General features: G+C 44.8%; 3 protein-coding genes across 4 annotated transcripts; 2 read left to right on the top strand and 1 right to left on the bottom strand.

Annotated features, from left to right (window-relative positions):
• Positions 1-355: 355 nt before the first annotated feature.
• On the top strand, positions 356-2,008 carry LOC125515496 (cysteine-rich receptor-like protein kinase 10). Its single transcript, XM_048680981.1, has 4 exons — positions 356-562; positions 656-887; positions 1,349-1,502; positions 1,597-2,008. Exons 1-4 carry the CDS (start codon positions 511-513, stop codon positions 1,867-1,869), a joined length of 711 nt encoding a protein of 236 aa, XP_048536938.1. The 5' UTR covers positions 356-510; the 3' UTR covers positions 1,870-2,008.
• A 3,238-nt stretch (positions 2,009-5,246) lies between these two features.
• Positions 5,247-5,932, top strand: LOC125517394 (fasciclin-like arabinogalactan protein 1). Its single transcript, XM_048682587.1, has one exon. It carries the CDS (start codon positions 5,271-5,273, stop codon positions 5,856-5,858), a length of 588 nt encoding a protein of 195 aa, XP_048538544.1. The 5' UTR covers positions 5,247-5,270; the 3' UTR covers positions 5,859-5,932.
• A 7,565-nt stretch (positions 5,933-13,497) lies between these two features.
• Positions 13,498-17,018, bottom strand: LOC125517296. Of its 2 annotated transcripts, none has more exons than XR_007287538.1 (3): positions 15,498-17,018; positions 15,360-15,423; positions 13,498-14,122 (listed from the first exon to the last, which is right to left on the bottom strand). XR_007287538.1 is itself a non-coding variant. In XM_048682487.1 (3 exons), exons 1-3 carry the CDS (start codon positions 16,376-16,378, stop codon positions 14,049-14,051), a joined length of 426 nt encoding a protein of 141 aa, XP_048538444.1. In that variant the 5' UTR covers positions 16,379-17,016; the 3' UTR covers positions 13,509-14,048. The 2 variants fall into 2 exon arrangements, 1 of the variants encoding a protein (XP_048538444.1); XM_048682487.1 differs by having other exon boundaries at positions 13,509-14,122; positions 16,091-17,016.
• Positions 17,019-21,883: the final 4,865 nt, after the last annotated feature.

Below are 21,883 nucleotides of genomic sequence, written 5' to 3'. Positions count from 1 at the left end.
TAACATTTATTATGATATAGTATCATAATATGATACTCGGCCCTTTTTTAATTTAATTCTATTTCACCTCATCAAAATTGTCTAGCTCACATGCATGATACTTTCTATGGTACTCTCACTATGCAGATTTTTACGATTCATTAGAGCAATAATGCAAATTAATAGATAATTTGGAGTCCGTGATAATACATGCAGTGACGCATATGTTAGGGACTCACATTACTAACATTTTATGGTATTAACACTCCCAAAATAGAGACAAGTAGATATCATTTTCAGAAACATTATGATTTTGTTTTACCAAGCATTGGCAAAAAAAGAGTACAATATTTAACAACAGCCTTATTTCAGGGAAAATTACCTAATGGAGAACAGATAGCTGTCAAAAGACTGAAGCTAAATTCTGTCCAAGGTCTAGTTGAGTTCAAGAATGAAATTAGGCTGATAGCTAAGCTTCAGCATATAAATCTAGTGAGGCTTCTTGGGTGTTGTATTGAAGGCAATGAAAGGATGCTTGTATATGAGTACATGCCCGAGAGAAGCTTGGACTCATTTATTATTGGTATAGATGTTTACTTCACTAGGTACTCATGCATGTTTAATTGTTTAAGTTTCAAGAACTTAACCATGATATTTGTATGGTGTGTCTACTCAGGATCGAGCGGAAAATTCAGTTGGCATGTTCGTGCCCGAATAATAGAAGGGATAGCTCAAGGACTTCTCTACATTCATGAACAATCACATTTATGTGTTGTCCATAGAGACTTGAAACCGAGTAACATTCTTCTGGACAGTGAAATGAACCCAAAGATATCTGATTTTGGCATTGCAAGAGTATGCCCTTCCAACATAGTAGAATCCAATACCACGACTGTGGTTGGCACAATGTAAGTATTCTCAATTATATAATAATTCAAAAGAAAATGATGTTACTTCCACCAAAATGATGCTACAATGGAGACACCACTCTTTCTAAAATTCTTCTCTTTCGCTAGCTTATTAAAGGATGTACTACTGCAGTCCTACATTTGTGCTGCTATATATATGATGTACTATCATGCAGATGCAATCATATTGAAGTGGTTGAATATGTTTTACACTAAACATGCATATTCATGGAATGCTACAATTAATAACCATGTGAAGATATTATAATATCATAAGTAAATATTTAATATCCACAACATCTTTGTTGTTGATTGACTCTAAAGAATGGTTTTTGTTGTTGTATAATTGATCATGGCTGCAAAACTATGTCTATGACAAATAGGTGCTTTCCAATTATCAAACTTGACTGTTGCAGGAACTGTATGAGCCTAATATTTTCTTAATTGTGGCATATTTGTAGTGGTTACATGGCACCAGAATATTTCTCCCAAAAAATTTATTCCACAAAATCAGACATTTTTAGCTTTGGAATATTGCTGTTGGAGATCATAAGCGGAAAGGTAGCTTTTGGGTCCTACAAAATAAATGGAAGATCATATGATCTCAGGAGATATGTGAGTAAACATCTAACATCTTCAACAGTTTTTTTAACTTGGTTGCTTAGAATCGTAATGCTCCCTATCGCCCCTAAATAAAATTTACTTTCAGGCTTGGCTACTATGGAGAGATGAAAAATGCAAAGAGCTCATCGATCCATCATTGAGTGAGGAGTACCAAAAGGTGGAGATGATTAGGTGCACACAAATTGCACTTTTGTGTGTTCAAGAAAGTGCAGATGACCGACCAACAATGCGTGAAATTAACATGATGTTAAATAATGGTAACATAATATTACCTATGCCCAGCCAACCAGGATATTTCGACATAAATCCGAGTATCATCGAGTCATCATCACCAACAGACATGGTGAGTAGTAATTAATGTGTCACGGGCTGAAAATAGCTATAGTTTTGTAAATATAATTTTGAGTGTGTTCCGATGATGTAGGATTTGGACATTCTATACATTCAAATTGCAAAGGGTGAATATATACTTCACCATAGGGTGAATCTTCTTTGCATTCGGTTGTATGACTGCTCATAATATTTGAAGGTGGTGACTAGGGACTATAACATCTATGAAATGGTTTTATTGTGGGATGGAAACATGTCTTTAGAACAATTGCAACAGTGTCAAGTGGATTCTAAAACTATCCCACTATTAGGTTGTTTGCTGAATGCATACCATTGGGGTACTAGGTAAACATGACCTTTGTCAAAGAAAACACCAAGCAAAAGGACGACACTCGGCGAATCACACGTGTTCCGACTCCTGACATGTGGCACTCGACAAACACATGCTTACTGAGCTCTTGCCACGTGTCCCTCGGTAAACACATGATTTGTGGAATTCCTGCCACGTGGCACTGGCAACCACTTTTGTTCCTTTCCTTTTTGTACTCCATTCTTTTGTTTAATTTCTTTCGTACCTTATGAGTTTACTCTTCTACATTTTATGCCATCTTCTTTTTTTGCAGTGTTCTTTTATTTTCTCCCCCCCCCCTCTCAATTCCCTTATGTAGTCATCTAGTGCATTTTTAGGCATTTAGCGAATATAATTCAAATTTGAACTGTAAGTGGATGAAAAAATGGCAAAGTTGAGTTGAAAAATCATATTTGTTTTCTTTAGTCTATGTATGGGCCATATCCAAGAAAATGGAACAAATTTCAAACATTGGGGTGCCAAGACTCGACCGTGAACATGGAGTTTATTAGTTCTTTCATTATGGAAAATGCAAACAAAATCTGAAAACATGAAACTTTGCATGATGCCCTTATATTGCTTCAACATATTGTGGCAAAAAATTAGAAGCTTCCCAGAAGTTGTGATGTATACTACTTAGGAATAGGGCCATCTCCAGGTAAGAATCCAGGTTTCGAGAGACAGGGGCTCAGGTTTGAAGAAAAAGTGGTGGTTGCTTCATCAGTTAACCTTGATTTTTTTTGTACACTCAAGATACACCATTAGAATGTCTATGTCAAGATTTGGAATTTTAAGAAGTTCCTTTGCTATAAGTAAATCACTTATTGTACTTTTCATGCATTTACTACATATAATTCAAATTTGAACCGCAAGTGCATGAAACAAATGGCAAAATTGGGTTGAAAAATAATATTTGTGTTCTTTAGGCCATATTTTGGCCTTATCCAAGAAAAGGGAAGAAACTCCTAACATCTGGTTGCCAAGGCTCAACGCCGAACCTGGAATTTATTGGCCTTTTAATTCCCAAAAATGCAAACAAAGCTTGGAAAACATGAAAATTGTCATGGTGCCCTCATATGGCATTGACATGTTGTGGTGAAAATTCAGAAGGTTTCACAATTCTTGTGACGTACAATGCTTAGAAACTGGGCACTCTCCGATGAAGAATCTAGGTTTCAAGAGGGATCCACTGGTCAGGTTTGAAGACAAAGCGACCACTGCTTCATCGGTTGAGCTTGAAATGTTTTCTACACTGAACATACACCATTACATGCATGTTCCATGTCAAATTTTGTCATTTTTCGCGATTCGTTTGTTATATTTAAGTTGTTTATTGCATTTCTAGGCATTTTATCAATATAAATAAAATTTTGAACTACAAGTGCATGAAAAGGTTAGAAAAATTGAAATTACTGTTTATGTTCTTTAGTTTATGTTTAGGCCTTATCCATGAAAAAAAAGGAATTGCAGACATCTGGGTGCCAAGATTCGACACTAAACATGGAGTTAATTGGTTTTTTAATTCCAATAAATGAAAATAAAGTCTTGAAACACGAAGGCATGATGACTTCATATGACATCAACATGTCGTGGTCAAAATTTAAGAATGTTTCACAAATCTTGTGACGTACACTGCATAGAAACTGGGCCCGGAGGTTGTGACGTGTGTGAGGTTTTGTACCATCGACGACCTCGATATGTCCATGATCTCTTGAGGTTTGCCTGCCATGTAATGGTCGATCTTGAATAAATTGCTATCACTGCGATGGAAAAGCTCCCGAAACTGACTGTTCTTTTTATGTTATTACTTTTGAGGGTTGAACCTAACTGCTCTGAGATGAAAATAGCTAGACACTAGGTGGTGGACTAAAGATATAGCACTACTACTATGTTAGTATCCGGAAGTTGCCTAGTCCATTTTGGTACGTGTAGCTAGTGGAGTAGTGGTGCTCGTTCAAGTTCTTTTTTCCCCCGAAGAATACCTAAACGCGGATAGTGTGCGGGTCCTGTGTGCAGTGAGAGACTCAGAGTGTCCAACAATGTTTAGAACAGACCTTGAACCGAACATGCACGTAATAGCATTCCTCGGAGACTCGGAGGTCTGCCTGCCATATGGTCGGTCTGGTTGCTTCGTTCTCTCGGCATTGCCTGGTTCCAATTGCACATGACGACATGGATCATTCATATTCCTACTGGGTACACCTGCTGAAAGGCCGGTGTACCGCCAAGAAATCCAGTTCAGCTATTCCTTTCGTTTCAAATTACTTGTCGCATGTATGAATGTATCTAGATATATTTTAGTTCTAGATACATCTATTTCTGCGGCGAGTAATTTAGAACGAAGGGAGTAGATGAAACTCACCTCACTTCCTCGGTCATGAGGCCATCCCTTGATAGATCACAGTGCATGCTTAATGGGACATTGTTGTCTGACCGTACCTGTAGGTCTGTTTCAAACTTAACTTGAAAATACTTTATTTTCAAGTTAAGTTTGGAACAGATTTAAATTTCTAAATTTGATCCCTTTGCTACTATGTTGTGGTTCTACATCACATCATATGTCGCCCTAAATGAGCGTGCTTTCCCTCCAATCCATATGATCCGCTTCTATTATCGGTACGAAAGTCGAAGCGCCAAGCGACCCATGATTCGCACTAAGTAAACACGACACTAAAAGACTGGTCATAGTGGGGAGTAACTTAGACTAGTATCATATACATGACATTAGTCTAAGTTACTACATTCATAATGCAAAATAACATAATAATAATATCATAAATGGCTTTATTTATTAACTTGTAGACTCATCTTATCTTGAAAAACGCTATGTTATAATAACATATTATGTTACCATCTCTCATTAACTACTTGTCATATAAGCAAAATTTTATTGGAGTTACTCCCACTGTGACTAGCCTAAGCCTGAGCGGTGACTAATTTCCACACCAAGTAGCAACTACTAGCTTGTACTGGACTCGTGTGTCAAGCTAAGCCACCACCATTTGCTATAAAAGCAGGGGTACGGTTCAGATCCTCGCTCGCCTCTTTCATACACCAGAAGTGCAGTAGTGCAGTACACAATGGCATTCCTCACCGCCAAGTGTTCGTCCGCCCTGCTCCTCCTGTTCGGCCTGTCCGTGCCCCTGGCGGCGTGCCACGGCGCCGCCCACAACATCACCGCCATCCTCGCGGCGCGCCCGGACCTCGGCGAGTTCACCAGCCTGCTGGCGTCCACCGGCCTCGCGCACGACATCAACCGGCGCAACGCCCCCATCACGGTCCTCGCCGTCGACAACGCCGGCATGGCTCCGCTCAGGGCGCGTCGCATGCCACGCGCGGCGATACGGCGCCGCCTCTCGCTCCACGTCCTCACCGACTACGACGGCGCCAGGCTGCGTAGCCTCCCGCCAGGCGGCTCCGCGGTGGCGTCCACCCTGTTCCCGGCCTCCCGCTCCGGGGCCGGGGCCGACGGCATGGTGAAGATCGTCATGCCCGGGCTCGGGCTCGGTGACGAGGGGCGAGCGAGGTTCCTGCCCATGGGCTCCGGCCCCGGCTTCTGGCAAGCCGCCTTCTTCGTCAGGTCCGTGCACGAAGCGCCTGGCGACATGTCGGTGCTGCAGGTCTCCGCCGTGATGTCGGCCGGAGGCCCGCGCAAAGCTGCTGATTAATGCCGTGTTAGACTTTGTAACGTAGCTTAATTGTGTAATATGTATATTGTGTATCATTATAAATATATATGTGATAGGTCATTCTTAAAGGGTTGAGCCAGTTCCCACAAATCTTACGTCTAATATGGTATCAGCATAAACCTAGGACCTACTCCACCTCCGTCTCAGCCGCCGCCGCCGCCGCGCCCCAAACCCTAGGGCCGCCGCTGCAATGACTGCTTCCGCCTCTAACTCTGCCAGCTCCGGGACCATACCCGCAACGCTGGCCGCCCTGCTGAATCTTCCTGCCCGCACTGGTGCCTCGCCGACGCCGCACTTCTTCGGCACCGCGGCGGTGGGTTCGCTGTTTTCCGCCCCGATCCCGCCGTCTCCTGTGCCATCGACCGTGGCGGCCTCCCCCGCCGCGATGTTCGCGCCACCGGCGGCTACCGCTGGCTCGTCCCCGACACTCGCCATCATGCCGGCGGCCTCGGGGGGCTCTGACGATCAGCGTGCGGGTGTGACACCCCCAGCCCCGGCGGTCTCCGCGGTAGCTGCCACCGACACTGCCCTGAACTCCGGGCCGTTCCACTTCGACAACCTCATCACGACTCGTCTCACGCCGGACAACTACCTGTTTTGGCGCGCCAAGGTTCTACCGCTGCTCCGCAGCCGCTCCCTCCTTGGCTATGTCGACAGCTCTCTGCCGTGTCCACCGCAGGTCCTTCACACCGTCCACGGCCCGGCCATCAACCCGGCGCACCGTTTGTGGGTGCAGCAGGACCAAGCGATCCTCTCCGCCATCCAGGGTTCCCTTGGAGACGGGGTCGCTGGCCTTTGTCTCTTTGCTGCCTCCTCCTTGGATGTGTGGACGACTCTGGAACATGCGTTTGCCCAGACCTCCACTGCTCACGCGATGGCTCTTCGCAGCAAGCTTGATGATGTCAAGAAACTGGACTCCTCGGCCACAACATACTTCAACAAACTCAAGGTCCTGGCGGATACATTGACCTCTATCGGTCGACCATTGAGTGATGAGGAGTTCGCCAGCTATGTGATTAAGGGCCTTGATGCTGACTACGACAACCTTGCCGAGGCCGTCCACAACGCCAAGCCGCCACTTCCGCCGCACGAGCTCTTCTCCCGGCTGCTCTTCACCGAGCAACGCATCGAAGCTCGCCGCTCCACCAACTCCATCGCCGACCAGCCCGCGACCTTCTGGGCCTCGCGTGGCCAGCGCTCCCCTGCGTCTTCGCCGCCTGCCTGCGTCACCAACCCGCCAGCGCCACCCTCGGGCGGAGGCCCTGTATGCTGTCAGCTTTGCGGGCGTGAGAGGCATGTCGCCTCCAGGTGCCACAAGAGGTTTCAGCGGAGCTTCCTGGGTATTGGCAACGATGGAAAAGGTAATGAGCGATAGTTTGCCATGGCGGACTCTGGCCCTCCTGCTGCTCATGTTGCCGCCAAGAGCAAGGATACACGCGTCGACCCCGGCTATACACCATCATATCCGATTGATCCTGCGTGGTATATGGACACTGGCGCCACGAATCATATGACGAACGAGCTCACCAAGCTGTCCACCCATCAGCCATATTACGGTCCCGACAAGGTTCACACCGCCAACTATGTAGGTATGCCCATCTCTCACGTTGGTCAAGCATCTCTCTTAACTAGTCATCCATCTAGGCAGCTTCATCTTCGTAATATTTTACGGGTCCCCTCGGTGACTCTTAATCTGTTATCTGTTCCAAAACTCACTCTTGATAACAATGTCCTATGTGAATTTCACCCGTTTGATCTTTTTGTTAAGGATCGAGCCACCCGGGAAATTCTGCTTAGTGGTCGTCTCAGCCATGGCTTATACCGCTTGGAGGATTCATCCGCCCCGCGCGTCTTCAGTGGTGTTCGTGTGTCGCCGTCCCAGTGGCACTCTCGCCTTGGTCACCCTGCCACTCCCATAGTTCGTCATATACTTCACCGTCATGAGCTGCCTATTGAGTCTAGTAATAAGGAGATGTTCGTGTGTGATGCCTGTCAACAAGGCAAAAGTCATCAGTTACTATTTGTTTCTTCTACTCGTCAAGTAACGAGTCCTCTTGAACTTGTGTTGTCCCGCTCAAACTTCTGTGAGTGGTCACAACTATTATGTTAGCTTTATTGATGCCTATAGTCGCTTTACCTGGCTTTATCTTCTTAAGCGCAAATCTGATGTGTTTGATATATTCATTCAGTTTCAAGTGCATGTAGAACGTCTTCTCAAGCATAAGATTATTCATGTTCAGTCTGATTGGGGGGGGCGAATATCGCAACCTCAATGCTTTCTTTAATAAGCTTGGGATCTCTCATCGTTTATCATGTCCTCATACACATCAGCAGAACGGCGCTGTTGAGCGCAAGCATCGACATATAGTTGAGACCGGACTCACACTCCTGGCTCATGTGTCTGTACCTTTTCGTTTTTGGAGTGATGCCTTTGCTACAGCATGTTTTCTCATTAACCGTCTACCTACGCATATCATTAATATGAAAACTCCTATTGAGCTCCTTTTACATGAAATTCCTGATTATACCTTCTTTAAGGTGTTCGGGTGTGCTTGTTGGCCTCATCTTCGTCCCTATAATTCTAGAAAGCTTGAATTTCGGTCTAAGAAATGTGTGTTTCTAGGTTATAGCTCTCTTCATAAAGGCTACAAGTGCCTTTATGTGCCAACAAATCGTGTCTATATATCTCGTGATGTTGTCTTTGATGAGAACATCTTCCCCTTTTCCTTCATGCCGCAGCAACCTTCCACACCACCATCTATGCATTCATCTCCTCTTATGCTTGGCCAATTTGAAGATGTTGCATATTCGCCTGTGTTGTTACCTAACCATGGTGCAGGTGTTGGACGTGGTGCTCGCCTGGAACTTCTTTCGGATACAACTCCTGTCGCGCATGTTGACCGGTCAGTGCACGTGCATGCACCCGTCGCCGACCCCGTCTCTGGCGCCGTGCCCGTCCATGCAACTGGACCGGCGCTGGTCTCCGACACTGGGCTGGTGTCATCCGAGGCACGGTCCACGACAGTTGAGGCACGGCCCACGACCCCGCCGCTCTCCCCTGGGCGGCTCGAGCGGTCTCCGTCCCCGCCTCCACGCCTGGACTCGCCTCCGTCGTCGCCTTCGTCGACCACTCGTATGTCCCTTCCGCCCCTTTCTCATGGGTCGGCTGGGCCTACAGTCGACTTGCCTGAGCCCTCGCCTGGGCTCCCGTCGCCTGCTCTGTCGTCATCCTCTCCCATGTTGGCGCCGCCGGCTCCCGTTCCCGTTGCACCGCAACGCCCGCATACTCGCAGCCGCAGCGGTATTGTCAAACCCAAGCAGCGCATGATGGTACTGTCACATATTTGGCTGCCTGTCTTGCTCATTCTGTTGCAGATCCCACTGATGAACCACGCCACTATGAGGTTGCTATGAGTATTCCTCACTGGCGGGCAGCTATGGAGCAAGAGTACAACGCTCTTCTTCATAATGAGACATGGACATTTGTTCCTCCTCCGCCTCGTGTCAACGTTATTGATTTGAAGTGGGTTTTCAAAGTCAGAGACATGCGGACGGGTCTATTGAGCGCTACAAGGCGCGTCTCGTGGCTAGAGGGTTTAAGCAGCGACAAGGTCTGGACTATGAGGACACATTCAGCCCGGTTGTTAAACCTACTACCATCCGGCTTCTTTTGTCTCTTGCAGTCTCTCGTGGTTGGTCTCTTCGACAGCTTGATGTGCAGAATGCTTTTCTCCATGGGTTGCTTGAAGAGGAGGTTTACATGCGGCAGCCACCAGGGTTTGTTGATCCAGATCAGCCTCATCATCTCTGTCGTCTGACGAAGGCGCTCTACGGACTGAAACAGGCACCTCGTGCCTGGCATGCTCGTCTTGCTTCGGCTCTTCGTACTCATGGATTCGTTCCGTCGACAGCTGACAGTTCGCTGTTCTTATTTCAGCGCCCCAGTCTGACTGTGTATTTGCTTGTGTACGTGGACGATATTATTCTGGTCAGTTCTTCTGTCATGGCTGCTGATGCTCTTGTGACTGCTCTTGCAGAGATTTTGCGGGTTAAAGGACTTGGGACAGCTACACTTCTTTCTGGCATGAGTTGCAACATCAAGTCTCGTGGGCAGCTTGGCTCTCACCAGAAAAAGTACTCCCTTGATCTCTTGCGCCATGCTGGTATGCTCAAGTGTAAGCCGTCACCCTCGCCCATGTCCTCTACGGATAAGCTCTCGGCCACTGCTGGTTCTCCTCTTTCTTCTACGGATACTACGGAGTATCGGAGTATTGTTGGTGGCTTGCAGTATCTGACTATCACCCGTCCTGATCTTTCATTTGCGGTTAACAGGGTATGTCAGTATCTTCATGCTCCTACAGATGTGCACTGGTCTGCTGTGAAGCGCATTCTTTGTTATGTGCGTCTCACTGTCTCCTATGGTCTTCATCTGCGACCTAGTTCTTCTACTGTTCTCTCTGCATTCTCAGATGCTGATTGGGCTGGGTGTCCAGATGACAGGCGATCCACGGGGGGACATGCTGTATTTCTGGGTCCTAATTTGATCGCCTGGAGTGCGCGCAAGCAAGCCACTGTTTCTCGCAGCAGCACAGAGGCTAAGTACAAAGCAGTTGCCAATGCGAGTGCTGAGCTTATCTGGATTGAGTCTTTGCTTCGAGAGCTGGGAATCTCCCAGTCACATCCTCCAGTTCTTTGGTGTGACATCATCGGTGCTACGTTTCTTTCGACAAACCCGGTGTTCCATGCACGAACCAAGCACATTGAGATTGACTATCATTTTGTGAGGGAACGTGTTGCACAGAAGCTACTACAGATCAAGTTTATCTCCTCAAAGGATCAACTTGCTGACGTCTTCACCAAGCCTCTACCTTCTCCCATGTTTGAGGTCTGTAGGCGCAATCTCAACCTCCTAGATGCATCAGGAGTGAGTTGAGATTGAGGAAGGGTGTTAGACTTTATAACATAGCCCAACTGTGTAATATGTATATCGTGTATCATTATAAATATATGTGATAGGCCACCCCTAGAGGGTTGAGCCAGTTCCCACAAATCCTACGTCTAATATGCCGGGTCCTGAGTACACTTGGCTTAGCTTGACAGTTCTGATGGGAATCAAAATAATGATACTGGATGCAGGATGCTCGTATGAAGTTCAACTTATTTTGGCATGCGTATGAATGTCAGTCAATTGATCGGAACCATGTCTGGTGAATTGCTATTTGAGTTTCGGCCTCTATCTTGCTTATTACTCCTTCTTTGTATTAACTTTGGTTGGGTCATCTATTTTGAGAGTATGTGCCAGTTTTGTTGGGTATTTTACAGAGTGCGGCGGTTATGAAGTAACGGTGCCAGTAGCTGTGTTGACTGTTCCAAAGCATTCAGCGTGACGGATTGATGCGGTGCATGCAGTGTACGGGCGGCGGGCGTGGACCGAAACCGCCGGTTCATAGTCACCGGCCGCCGGCCGAAACCATGGCCCATGGGCCGAACGAGAACCGGACTTTAGCACAATGCTACACGCCCTATACACAAGATGCATTTTCGCTAGGGTCTGTCTCGCCTGAAGCTTTCTCGTGTTCTCTTCAGTATTTGGCCAACCTGTTTGGTAGCGCTGCGTTTTGCTCGCGCTTTTCTTTCGGGTTTTTTTTTCTTCATAGTTTTTTGTTTTTTCACCATTTTCTTTGTCTTATTCTGGTATTTTCTTTCCTTTCTTTCTTCTTCGGCCTTTCTTTTGTTCCTTTCTCCATTGTTATTGGTTTTTCTTTTCTATTATTTTTCCTTTATTTTTTATTTCTTTGTTTTCGTCAATTTTCTTTGTTTTACTTCGATTTTTTTTTGTTTTTCTTCATTTCATCATGGATTTTTACGGTTTTCTTCAGGTTCATGTTTTTCTTCGTTTCTAAGGTGTTTCTTTTGTTTCTTTCTTTCGTTTTTTTGTCTTTGTCGTTTTTCTTTATTTATTTTCCTTTTATTCGACATATGTCTACATTTTTATGTATGTTTATACATTTTAGGTATACATCAGGAATATTTTTTATACAAGTTTAACATTTTCTAAAACATAATTAGCATTTTAAAAATAATAATTTTGATGTCCATTCATATTGTACATTTTCGGTATGTATCAGGAACATTTTTTAATACATATTTAACATTTCTAAAATACATTATTAACATTTTTTACATGATCAATATTTTTAAATTTTGATGTTTTTATGTTCAAAAAATTTAATGCATGTTCTAAATATTTCGTATACATCAGGAACAACTTTCGTACACATTTAACACTATTTTTATACAAATTATTAACATTTTTTTCAAATTCCTGGGTTTGATGATTTTTTCGTACATATTGTACCTTTTCAGTATATATCAGGAAAAACATTGTACATGGTTAACATTTTTAAAATATATGATTAATATTTTTCTTATACATGATCAATAGTTTTTCAAAAAAAAGTTTTTATGCATGCTTAAAACGTCCTAAGCCGTTGGTCAGCGCTTTTTGCAAAAGAACAAATAGCTGCAATCAGTGGTTTTGGACACAAACCCGTAGATCCATGTTTCCTGCAAAACTAGCCTCCAAAGTAGTTGTTTTATGCAATTAACTCCACCTCTTGGCGGGCCTGCTTTCTGGCAGCGGGCCTTGTTTGTCAACTCGGTGTGCCGCCGTGAATATTCAAAATCTAAAGGCGAGGAAAGTTCAAGTGTTTAGTCCATCACATAATCTCGTTATGATTTGAGCACTCCATGCAATGGCTGCCACAAAGCTCCCGCAATGCCCAGGCCCAACCAACTCGACACGGAGTCCATCGTTCCTAATCCCTTCCTGACGACGACCCCCACACCGACCACCGTCAACCCTGACACCGCGGACTGACACAGACGTTGATGTGGCCTACGACGCCGATGCACACCCCACCACGCTGACCCCGGTTCACCGACCACCTCTTATAAAGTAGATCAAAGAAAACTCTCTCTCTCTGTCTCCCTCTCTCTCATCCTCGAATTTTCGAAACCAAGTTTCTAGACAATAATTTCCTAGGTAGGTTCTATTTTTTTCATTTTTTTCACCGTAATTCTAGGAGGATGCAACACATTTATTACTCCCTCCGCTCACAAATATAAGATGTTTTGATATTTCAATATGTACTACTTCGGGACTGAAATGAGTGAACAAACACACAAACACATGTCTATATACATCTGGTTCAAAATCTTATATTTGTAATACGAGAACAATACTCTCATAAAAACACATATTATAAACGCATAGAACTCCAATTCAAAATCATTTGAGTTTAATTTCTTTGCCCGCCCAACTCTTCCAGTTCTATAGCATAGCATAAGACATCGAACGCATTGCAAATTTAATGTGGTCATAGACGTTGTCCTTCTACCGAATCCACGATCTTGTGCATTTAAATTACTCATGCCCATTCTCCTATGTTTTAAAATTAAAATGTTATCTCACTGTAAAACTTGCAAAAGGACCTACAATGGTGACTTAAAAATCATCAAGGTACAACATGAAATTTCGTTATTTTACACCCTCTTTTTAATCATAAACTATGCAGTAGTAGTAAGGCACCATCATCTTTTAATGATCTCCGGGCTAGTAGTATCTCATCATCTTTCTATGGTTCCGTAGCAACGCACGAGTATTGTGTCAGTTCAGAATAAAAGACCGTCTTATCAACAATTGCATGGACACCCTGATATTTTCCTCTAAACTATACTATATTATAGGAAAACATATTTTTAAGAATAACTAAATTCAAATGAAAATTCTATGGCTTGATCACCCTTAGTGTATATGGGGTAACTTAGAACTAGGCTGACAAATCCAAGATTAATATAATCTTAGGGACCGACTATCCAGAAGTTGCTTGAGAAAACATTTGGAGCAAGTCAATTTTGAGTCTGGATCTAAATCAAATGGTTGATCTTGTCTTGTATCCGTCAGATCTACCGCCGTCCGAGCCGCCTGCCGCCTCGCCCTCCACTGGCCTCCGCCCGCCGCCGTGCATCCACCCTGGTTGTCCCTTTAAATCTCTTCAGCTCGTGTTCTTCTCTAATGATGGCAACCCCACCCGTACCTGAACCGTCAACCTCTACCTCCTCTCCACACACGACACCATTGTCGTGTTGTCACAGGCTCCGGGTCGCTCATGTTCGAGGCCTCACTGTAGGGCCACTGTCTTCAGTCTCAGTGCATCTCCTACTCTCTCGAATTGAGTGGCCTAAATTTTAAAAACAGGCAACTTATCAATAGCTATTGCGGTAATCAACAGTCCAGTAATTAGCTAAGATATTTTATGATAACATTTCTTCTCACGACTAAAATACCTTTTTATTCATTACCAATCAAATTTACATCCTTAATAAAGAGAGGTACAATGCTAGGGGGTGGGGAATCTAACCAACCAGTTGAGCACATAGTTTTAGCCATATTTGCCGACTCATGTGCAACGGAATTGGCCTCACGGAAGGTATGTTCAAAGTGGACTTCGGCAAACTCTCAACCCATGAAATGACAGTCATGAAATTTTTTTGTGGTGCATATAACGGACCATGTAGAAAAACTTTGGATAAAAAATAACTCAATGATATATTTTGGGAGTGTCTATTTTCCAGACATCTGCTTTTCGATTTGGTTTAGGTTGCCTTTTTTGTCCAGTCCAATTTTGACACGTGTCTTGTAAGTATTTTTCAATCCCGGTTCAGCCTGAGAAAAGATGGTTTTCTTTCATTTTGATTCAGGTCGAATCCCCTCTCCCCTTTTGCAGGGCTCATTCGGTTTGGAGGAAACTAAAACCTAGGAATTATGACTAGTATAGGAATTTAATAGGATGGCACTTGCCATCTTAAGGAATTGATTTGCCTCGTTCCTACGCGTAAAATGAGTTTTGAGTGGATGTCTAGTTTCCTCCAAAAACACAGAAAATGAGTAGTATTCCTACGATATTCCCGTACGCCTTTCCTACAAACCGAATGCATCTATAGAAAAATTTCCTCTAGAATATTTGTTTCTATATTTTTTCTATGAAAATCCTCCAAACCGAATGAAGCCTGAAAGGATTGTTTTTACACCAGCCAAAGCCTGCCCCTAACGCGCGGCTTGCGAACCCGTTAGCACCCAGCACAGTAACAAAAACAACAAGGAAAAACTTCCCATGAAACTCTGCACCAGTTCCTGCTAAAACAAACTGAAGACCACTGTCAAACTGGTAATAAACTGAATATTCTTAAAGTAAAAGGAGGTTCAAGTTGCTACAAGCCACACAAAAGCAGACACATGAGTAATGATGGATACAAGCCTGGTAACTACAGTAGATGATTTTCTTCTAGGAAACTGAAGAAAGAAATAGTGTAATTTCATCTCCCTCTATTGTTTAACACAATTTTTTTAAGTAAAACAAACTTTTCCTTGAGCCCTTCAAAAATGGAAGTATGTCCAAAAATAAGTGAATTAGGTACCTTCTGCTCCCTTGAAAAGTGTGTCAATGAACTGAACACTAACCAGTGAAAGGCGGATTATCTCCTGCACACAAACACTCAAATGAGAGATATTACAAATTGTCTAAAGAACCAACAATATATAGAAGAGAACAAAACCTCCTCAGATTTGTTGTAGAAGAACACTCAAGCTATAGGGGCAACTAATAGCTAGGCACAGCAGCCTAAAACAGAGAACCAAGAAAATAATAAGAAAAAGAACACTAACAACTTCAACACTGATAATCATTACTAAGGTTGACAGAAAATTATAAAATGCTTCCAGCGGCTTCTAGTCATGTGCAAGCATGCACACACATGCAATGTCTTCAGTTACAAAAACCTAAGAAACGATTAGAAAAACCACCAGAGCTCGTCGAACATCATCTTCAACCTCTCAGAGGACATGAAGAGTGACTAGAAAAACTCATCAATGCCCAAAACTTGTCGAACATCATCTTCAACCTCTCAGAAAACATGAAGGACGAGTATCATTGCCAGCTCGTCATGGGGAGTCAATTGCAAGAAATCACCACATTTGCGGCTAAGTTTGCAGGAAACCACCAACTCGCTAATCCGTTGCAAAAAACACTGGAAAATCTGTTAACTCGTTGCAAAAAGCACTGATCGGATGATTTGGCCCATTTAATCACTTTTTGACAGGTAGGGCCAATTTGTAAGGAGCTGAGTTGGCAAAATAATTACATACACACCTCTGGATCCAAAAATAGAAAGCAATCAACCCCCTGCTCTTGATCCCCTTCTCTGGATCCGATCGGGAGGAGGCTACAGCCGCCACCCCTTGCACCCGACCGCGCCGCCCCCACCGGCTCCTGTCGCCGCGGCCGAAAGCCCACCGCCAGCCACGCCTTTTCTCCTCCTCCACGCCATGCGTCGTCCACGATGCCGGCCAGGACCTCCGGTAGAGCTCGCGCCCCTGACCTCCGGCGAGGTGTCGTCCCTCTGCCAGCAGGCTTTTTACCGCAGCAGTTCCTCCTCATGCGCGATGAACCGGACGCCCTGAGCCGCCACGCCCTTCTCCTACCTTACGATTGCGTGCGCCGCCAGGATCCGAGTGGCCTCGGCTGCCCGACCTCTGCGGCCAGTCCATGGAGCGGACGTCGTCGCTCCTGGGCAAGGACGAGAAGCAGCACGCCCCGTGAGCTTGTCGTTGACCTCCAGCGAGGGGCGCCATGGGAGGCTGCAGGCAGGGTCACCGGCGCAGGCGGCCATGGTGGTTGGCAAACCGGGTTGTGGTCGTATAGGACGGCGGACGTCTTGAGGCAAGTGGCGGAGGTGGTCGTCCGATGGGGCTGCAAGGGAGGCAAGGGCGGAGGCGCTGCAGGTCGGGCGGGAGGCGACGAACTGCGGCGAGCAGCAACAAGAAGGGGATGAAGAGAGAGTGCGCGGCATGGAGGAGCTCCCTGGTAGTTGTCCATAGGGGGGTTGATTGCTTTTTGTTTTGGATTCCAGGAGTGTTTGTGTCAATTCTTTGCCAAGTCGGCTTGTTACTATCCTGTCTTACTTGTCAGAAAGTGATCAAATGGGCTAAATCACCCGATCAGTGCTTTTTGCAACGATTTAACAAATTTTTCGGTGTTTTTTGCGATGGATTAACGAGTTGGTGGTTTCCTGCAAACCTAACTGCAAATGTGGTGGTTTCTTGCAATTGACTCCGTTATGGGGATGGTCTTGAATGTAAGTAGTACATCTGTGCTGACTCCAAGCCATGTTCTTGTGAGGAACTTCTTCCATCCTTGCTTGAAGAATATGGGGCCGTCGAGTGAGGTGTCATACTCAGTCCTCTTGAAGCTCTCTTTGCTGGTCCTTTATTGAGCTTGACGACATATGTGTGTCTCTCTGTTGCTTGAAAGCACATACTTTCGGCAGCGCGACATCCATGAAATCCCTCTCATAGCATGGGATGATTTGATAGAAAATAAAAAATAAAAAGGATGAAAAAAGACATGGGTGAGAACTACAAAAAACATGGAACTAAATGGGAAAAATGAGGATGCCCATAGATTGCTACCGATGATGTTCTGAATCCCTGTACTAGAAAAACAGCATATGGTTTGCTGGTTGCATACTTATTTGCCCATGAGGTTTTGCACACTGTGCATGGCATCTGTGCACTTTTTTTAAAGTTATATAGTCCTTAAATGACTAATAATAACAGTTAAAACATACACACACAAAACTGAACATGTTAATGCAAAAAAGGACTGAAGTTAAAGTCAAGTGGTAAAGGACAAAAATATCACAAAAAGAAAAATCCAAGTACAAAAATGAAAATTTGCTGTAATATCAGGGCTTATACAATGGTTTGATTCATTTTGAATCGGAAAATGTATGATAAAAAATGCAAAGAGAAAGGCAGCACTGAGGGTCTGAAGAAATCGAATGAAGAAAACCCGATGGTGTTTCTTCTAGAATAAAAAAATGACACAGTATAAAAGAATATGCTACTCTCTTCAGCAAGTTTGCACCAATTAATTTTGCTCTCCTCTTCCACATCATAGATTGCCATTTAATCAAGGTCTGGAGTTTCCGTAAAAGAGTATTGCAACACTCATTTTCTTTCCTCAATGGCATCCAGGTAAAAATTTAAGGTACTGAAAACTATCGGGAAAGAAAAATAAAGTCAAAGCAAGAGTAAGATACCGAAGGGGAGTATTAAGAAAACCTGAGGAAAAGAAGCTAGTTTAGCTATCTAGCAGTCTCCAGATCTACATTCATACTTTTAAAAGAATGAACACTAAATACTTGGTACTCCCTCCGTCCCATAATGTAGGACGTTTTTTGACACTATATAGTAATAATTACTGAAAAAGGCAGTTGTCATTCTAAAAAAGTTGTGCAAACTGAGAAACAAATGACTGAACATTAAACTAACAAACAGAGAAAACTGGTCTTTTCTTGATGTTCAATGAATAATGAAGAAGAACGATTTGAGAAACTGAAGATAAAAAGATGTCTGCAAAGGGGAACTGAAGAATACAAATAAATAACCATGACTGATTCCTGAGGAAGAAGTACTGATGGATGACAATAACTGAGAAATGAGAAATGACAAGGCTGAGAATTTCAAGAGAGATGAATGAAGAATTATACACTGAATTACTGAAATAGTAAACAAGATGTACTAATTAACGACTGAAAAAACAGAGCCCGTCAGACTTAAGTATTTACTGAATTAATGAAAAAAATGAAAAACGAAACAGAACATCGACGACAACTATGCCAAACAAATGCAGATACTCCCTCTGTTCACTTTTATAAGGCCTTAAAGACATTTCAAACAATGTGCAAAATAGCCTATTTTCAGTTGTCTGAAATGACTTATAAAAGTGAACGGAGGGAGTAGCACGTAAAAACTAATTTAAAATGAATTTAGTTTTAGGGATAATGATGCATATGCGTGTAGTCATCAGATACCCATCTAATCTAAAGTACAGCATGGGAGATCCTCGTTTCACCTAAGCTATATTTGCGCGACCTGTGCTTGATCATTCGGAGCTCCCCGCTGTCGCAGCGCTCCACCTCCACGCTGGTGAGCACGGCGAACCCAATTTCAGGGGGGCAATTGTCATAGTAACAGCGAGCACAGCACGACGCCGGCGGCGGCTTTATCATCTCAAAGAGCTTGGCGACGCAGAACCGGCCACCGTCTCCCAGGTGCATGAGGTACTGCGACCTCACATAACTTCCCCTGGGCAACGTGAAGCCTTCCCACACTCGGCGCGCCTCCATGTTAGATAGATTGGTAGAGATAGAGTCATGTTCAAACTTCTATCCTTTCTTCTGGAACTTCTCCATCTCAATCTCCTGTAACTCTCCTGGAACGAATCCTTGCGATCGTCCCTAACTTGTACGCCATGGCTGGCTGTTGCCTCGTTCAATATATACAATGCGGCCACCTACGGGTGGAGATACGCTTCCCATCGATAGTTTACATGGTCATCAGAGCCTTTTCCTCCTAGATCGAAAATCCATCTAGCCCTAGCGAAAGCCATGACCGGAACTACCTCCTCCGCCGTTGCCAGCACCATGAGTGCCCTTACCACCGATTCATCCGCCTCCATCTTCGCCCCATCATCCAGCACTACCTTCGCCCCGTCCATTGGAGGATCTCCACCACAAGAGAAGCTAACCAGGAGCAACTTTCTCCTATGGAAGGCCATCGTGTTGCCGCAAATCAAGGGCGCACAGATGCAGCACTTCCTTGATCCGGCGAGCCCCGTGCCGCCGCCCACCATCACCGTCACCAAGGACGGGAAAGAAGAGCAATGCGTCAATATGGCGCGTGTTCTCTGGTATGCGCAGCAACAGCAGCTGCAAGGGTACCTCATGGGGTCCCTCTCCCGAGAAATCCTCGCCCAGGTTGTCACCCTCCAGATGCCGGCCGAGGTTTGGGCAGCCATCAACGCCATGTTCGCTGCTCAAACCCAAGCTCAATCGATCAATACTCGAATTGTGCTGCATAACCTGAAGACGGGTAACTCAAGCATGGCGGACTACCTCGCCAACATCAAGTCCCTCATGGATGAGATCGCCTGTGCTGGACCAGCCCTCTCCGATGGCGAGATCACGTCCCACATCCTCGCCGGCCTCAACCTGGACTACAACCCCGTCGTCTCCGCCCTTGCTGCCCGTGTGGAACTAGTAACGGTCCAAGAGCTCTACAGCCAACTCCTCTCCTTCGACGCCCGCATCAATATGCTTCACGGCCTGAACCCGAGACAGTCTTCGGCCTATGCTGCATCTCGCGGGCGCGCAATAGGTGGCCGAGGGCGCGGTCACCAGGGTCGCGGCCGTGCCAACAGCAGCAGTGGCCGCGGGCGCGGCATGCCCCAGTATGCTCGTCCAAATTCAGGTGCAGGGAGCGGTGGCTATGGCCGGCACGCAGGCGGCGGCTATGGTCATAATACAAGTGGAGGCAGCGCTGGCTATGGTCAGCATGCAGGCAGCGGCGCTTCCTCCTCCAACACTCGTCGATCTCATTGCTAGCTTTGTAAGAAGCCCGGGCATGAGGTAATGGACTGCTGGCACAGGTTTGATAAAAACTTCGTCCCTGATGAACGTCATGTAGCCGCGGCGATCCGGGAACAGCAAGAAGATGCAGGCGTGGTCTGGTATGTTGATTCCGGTGCGACAGATCATGTTACTAGCAAGCTTGAGAAACTTGCTGTTCGTGAGAAGTACTACGGTGGCGATCAAATTCACACCGCAAACGGTGGAGGTATGGATATACATCACATTGGTCAAGCCATTATTAATTCCCCTACTTGCAAACGTGATCTTTTCTTAAATGATGTCCTTCATGTTCCCCAAGCCGACAAAAATCTTGCATCTATGTCTCGCCTAACTGCCGATAACAATGTCTTCTTTGAAACTCATCCTAAATATTTTTTCATTAAGGATCGGACAATGAGGGAGCTCATCCATCACGGTAGATGCATTGGAGGCCTCTACCCCATCACGTCGAGAGCCCTTAGTCGTCTTCATCATCGTCAAGTCTACTCCGTCGTCAAGCCCTCCTTGGCAAGATGGCATCAAAGATTAGGACATCCGTCATCGATCATAGTTAAGCAAGTAGTGAATAAAGGCAATCTTATGTTGTCTCATAGTCAAAGTGAAGAGTCTGTTTGTGATGCTTGCCAATGTGCGAAGAGTCATCAACTCCCTTATCCTAAGTCAACTAGTGTGTCTCATGCTCCTTTAGAGCTTATTTTTAGTGATGTATGGGGTCATGCAAGAGATTCTTTTGGAAGAAAGAAATACTATGTTAGTTTTATCGATGATTTTAGTAAATTCACTTGGATATACTTGCTCAAGTTGAAATCTGAAGTTTTCTCTATTTTCCAAGAATTCCAAAAACTTGTTGAGCGACAATTTGATAGAAAAATTCTTGCAGTCCAAAGTGACTGGGGAAGGGAGTATGAGAAACTCAACTCTTTCTTTCGAGATATAGGCATAGAACATCATGTATCATGCCCACATGCTCATCAACAAAACGGCTCGGCCGAACGTAAGTATCGCCATATTGTAGAAGTTGGCCTTTCCCTTCTTGCTCATGCATCAATGCCCCTTAAATATTGGGATGAAGCTTTCATTGCGGCCACCTATCTCATAAATCGTTTACCTAGTAAAGTGATTGGAAATTCCACTCCTTTAGAACGATTGTTTCATCAAACACCCGACTATAACTCTCTCAAAATATTTGGGTGTGCGTGTTATCCCAATCTACGCCCTTACAATCGCCACAAACTTGAGCTTCGCTCAACTCAGTGTGTCTTCATTGGTTATAGCAATCTCCATAAAGGATACAAATGTCTTGACGTTGCATCCGGACGCATCTATATCTCTCGGGATGTTGTTTTTGATGAAACCCTGTTCCCTTTTGCAAAGCTTCACCCAAATGCGGGCGCTCTTCTTCATGCCGAAATAGCACTTCTCCCTGAATATATGCCTAATCCAAATCACGGGGGTGAATTAAATAATAT

Source organism: Triticum urartu, chromosome 6 (assembly GCF_003073215.2).
Source record: "Triticum urartu cultivar G1812 chromosome 6, Tu2.1, whole genome shotgun sequence".
Classification (NCBI taxonomy): Eukaryota; Viridiplantae; Streptophyta; class Magnoliopsida; order Poales; family Poaceae; genus Triticum; species Triticum urartu.
This window is presented reverse-complemented; position numbering and strand designations above follow the sequence as displayed.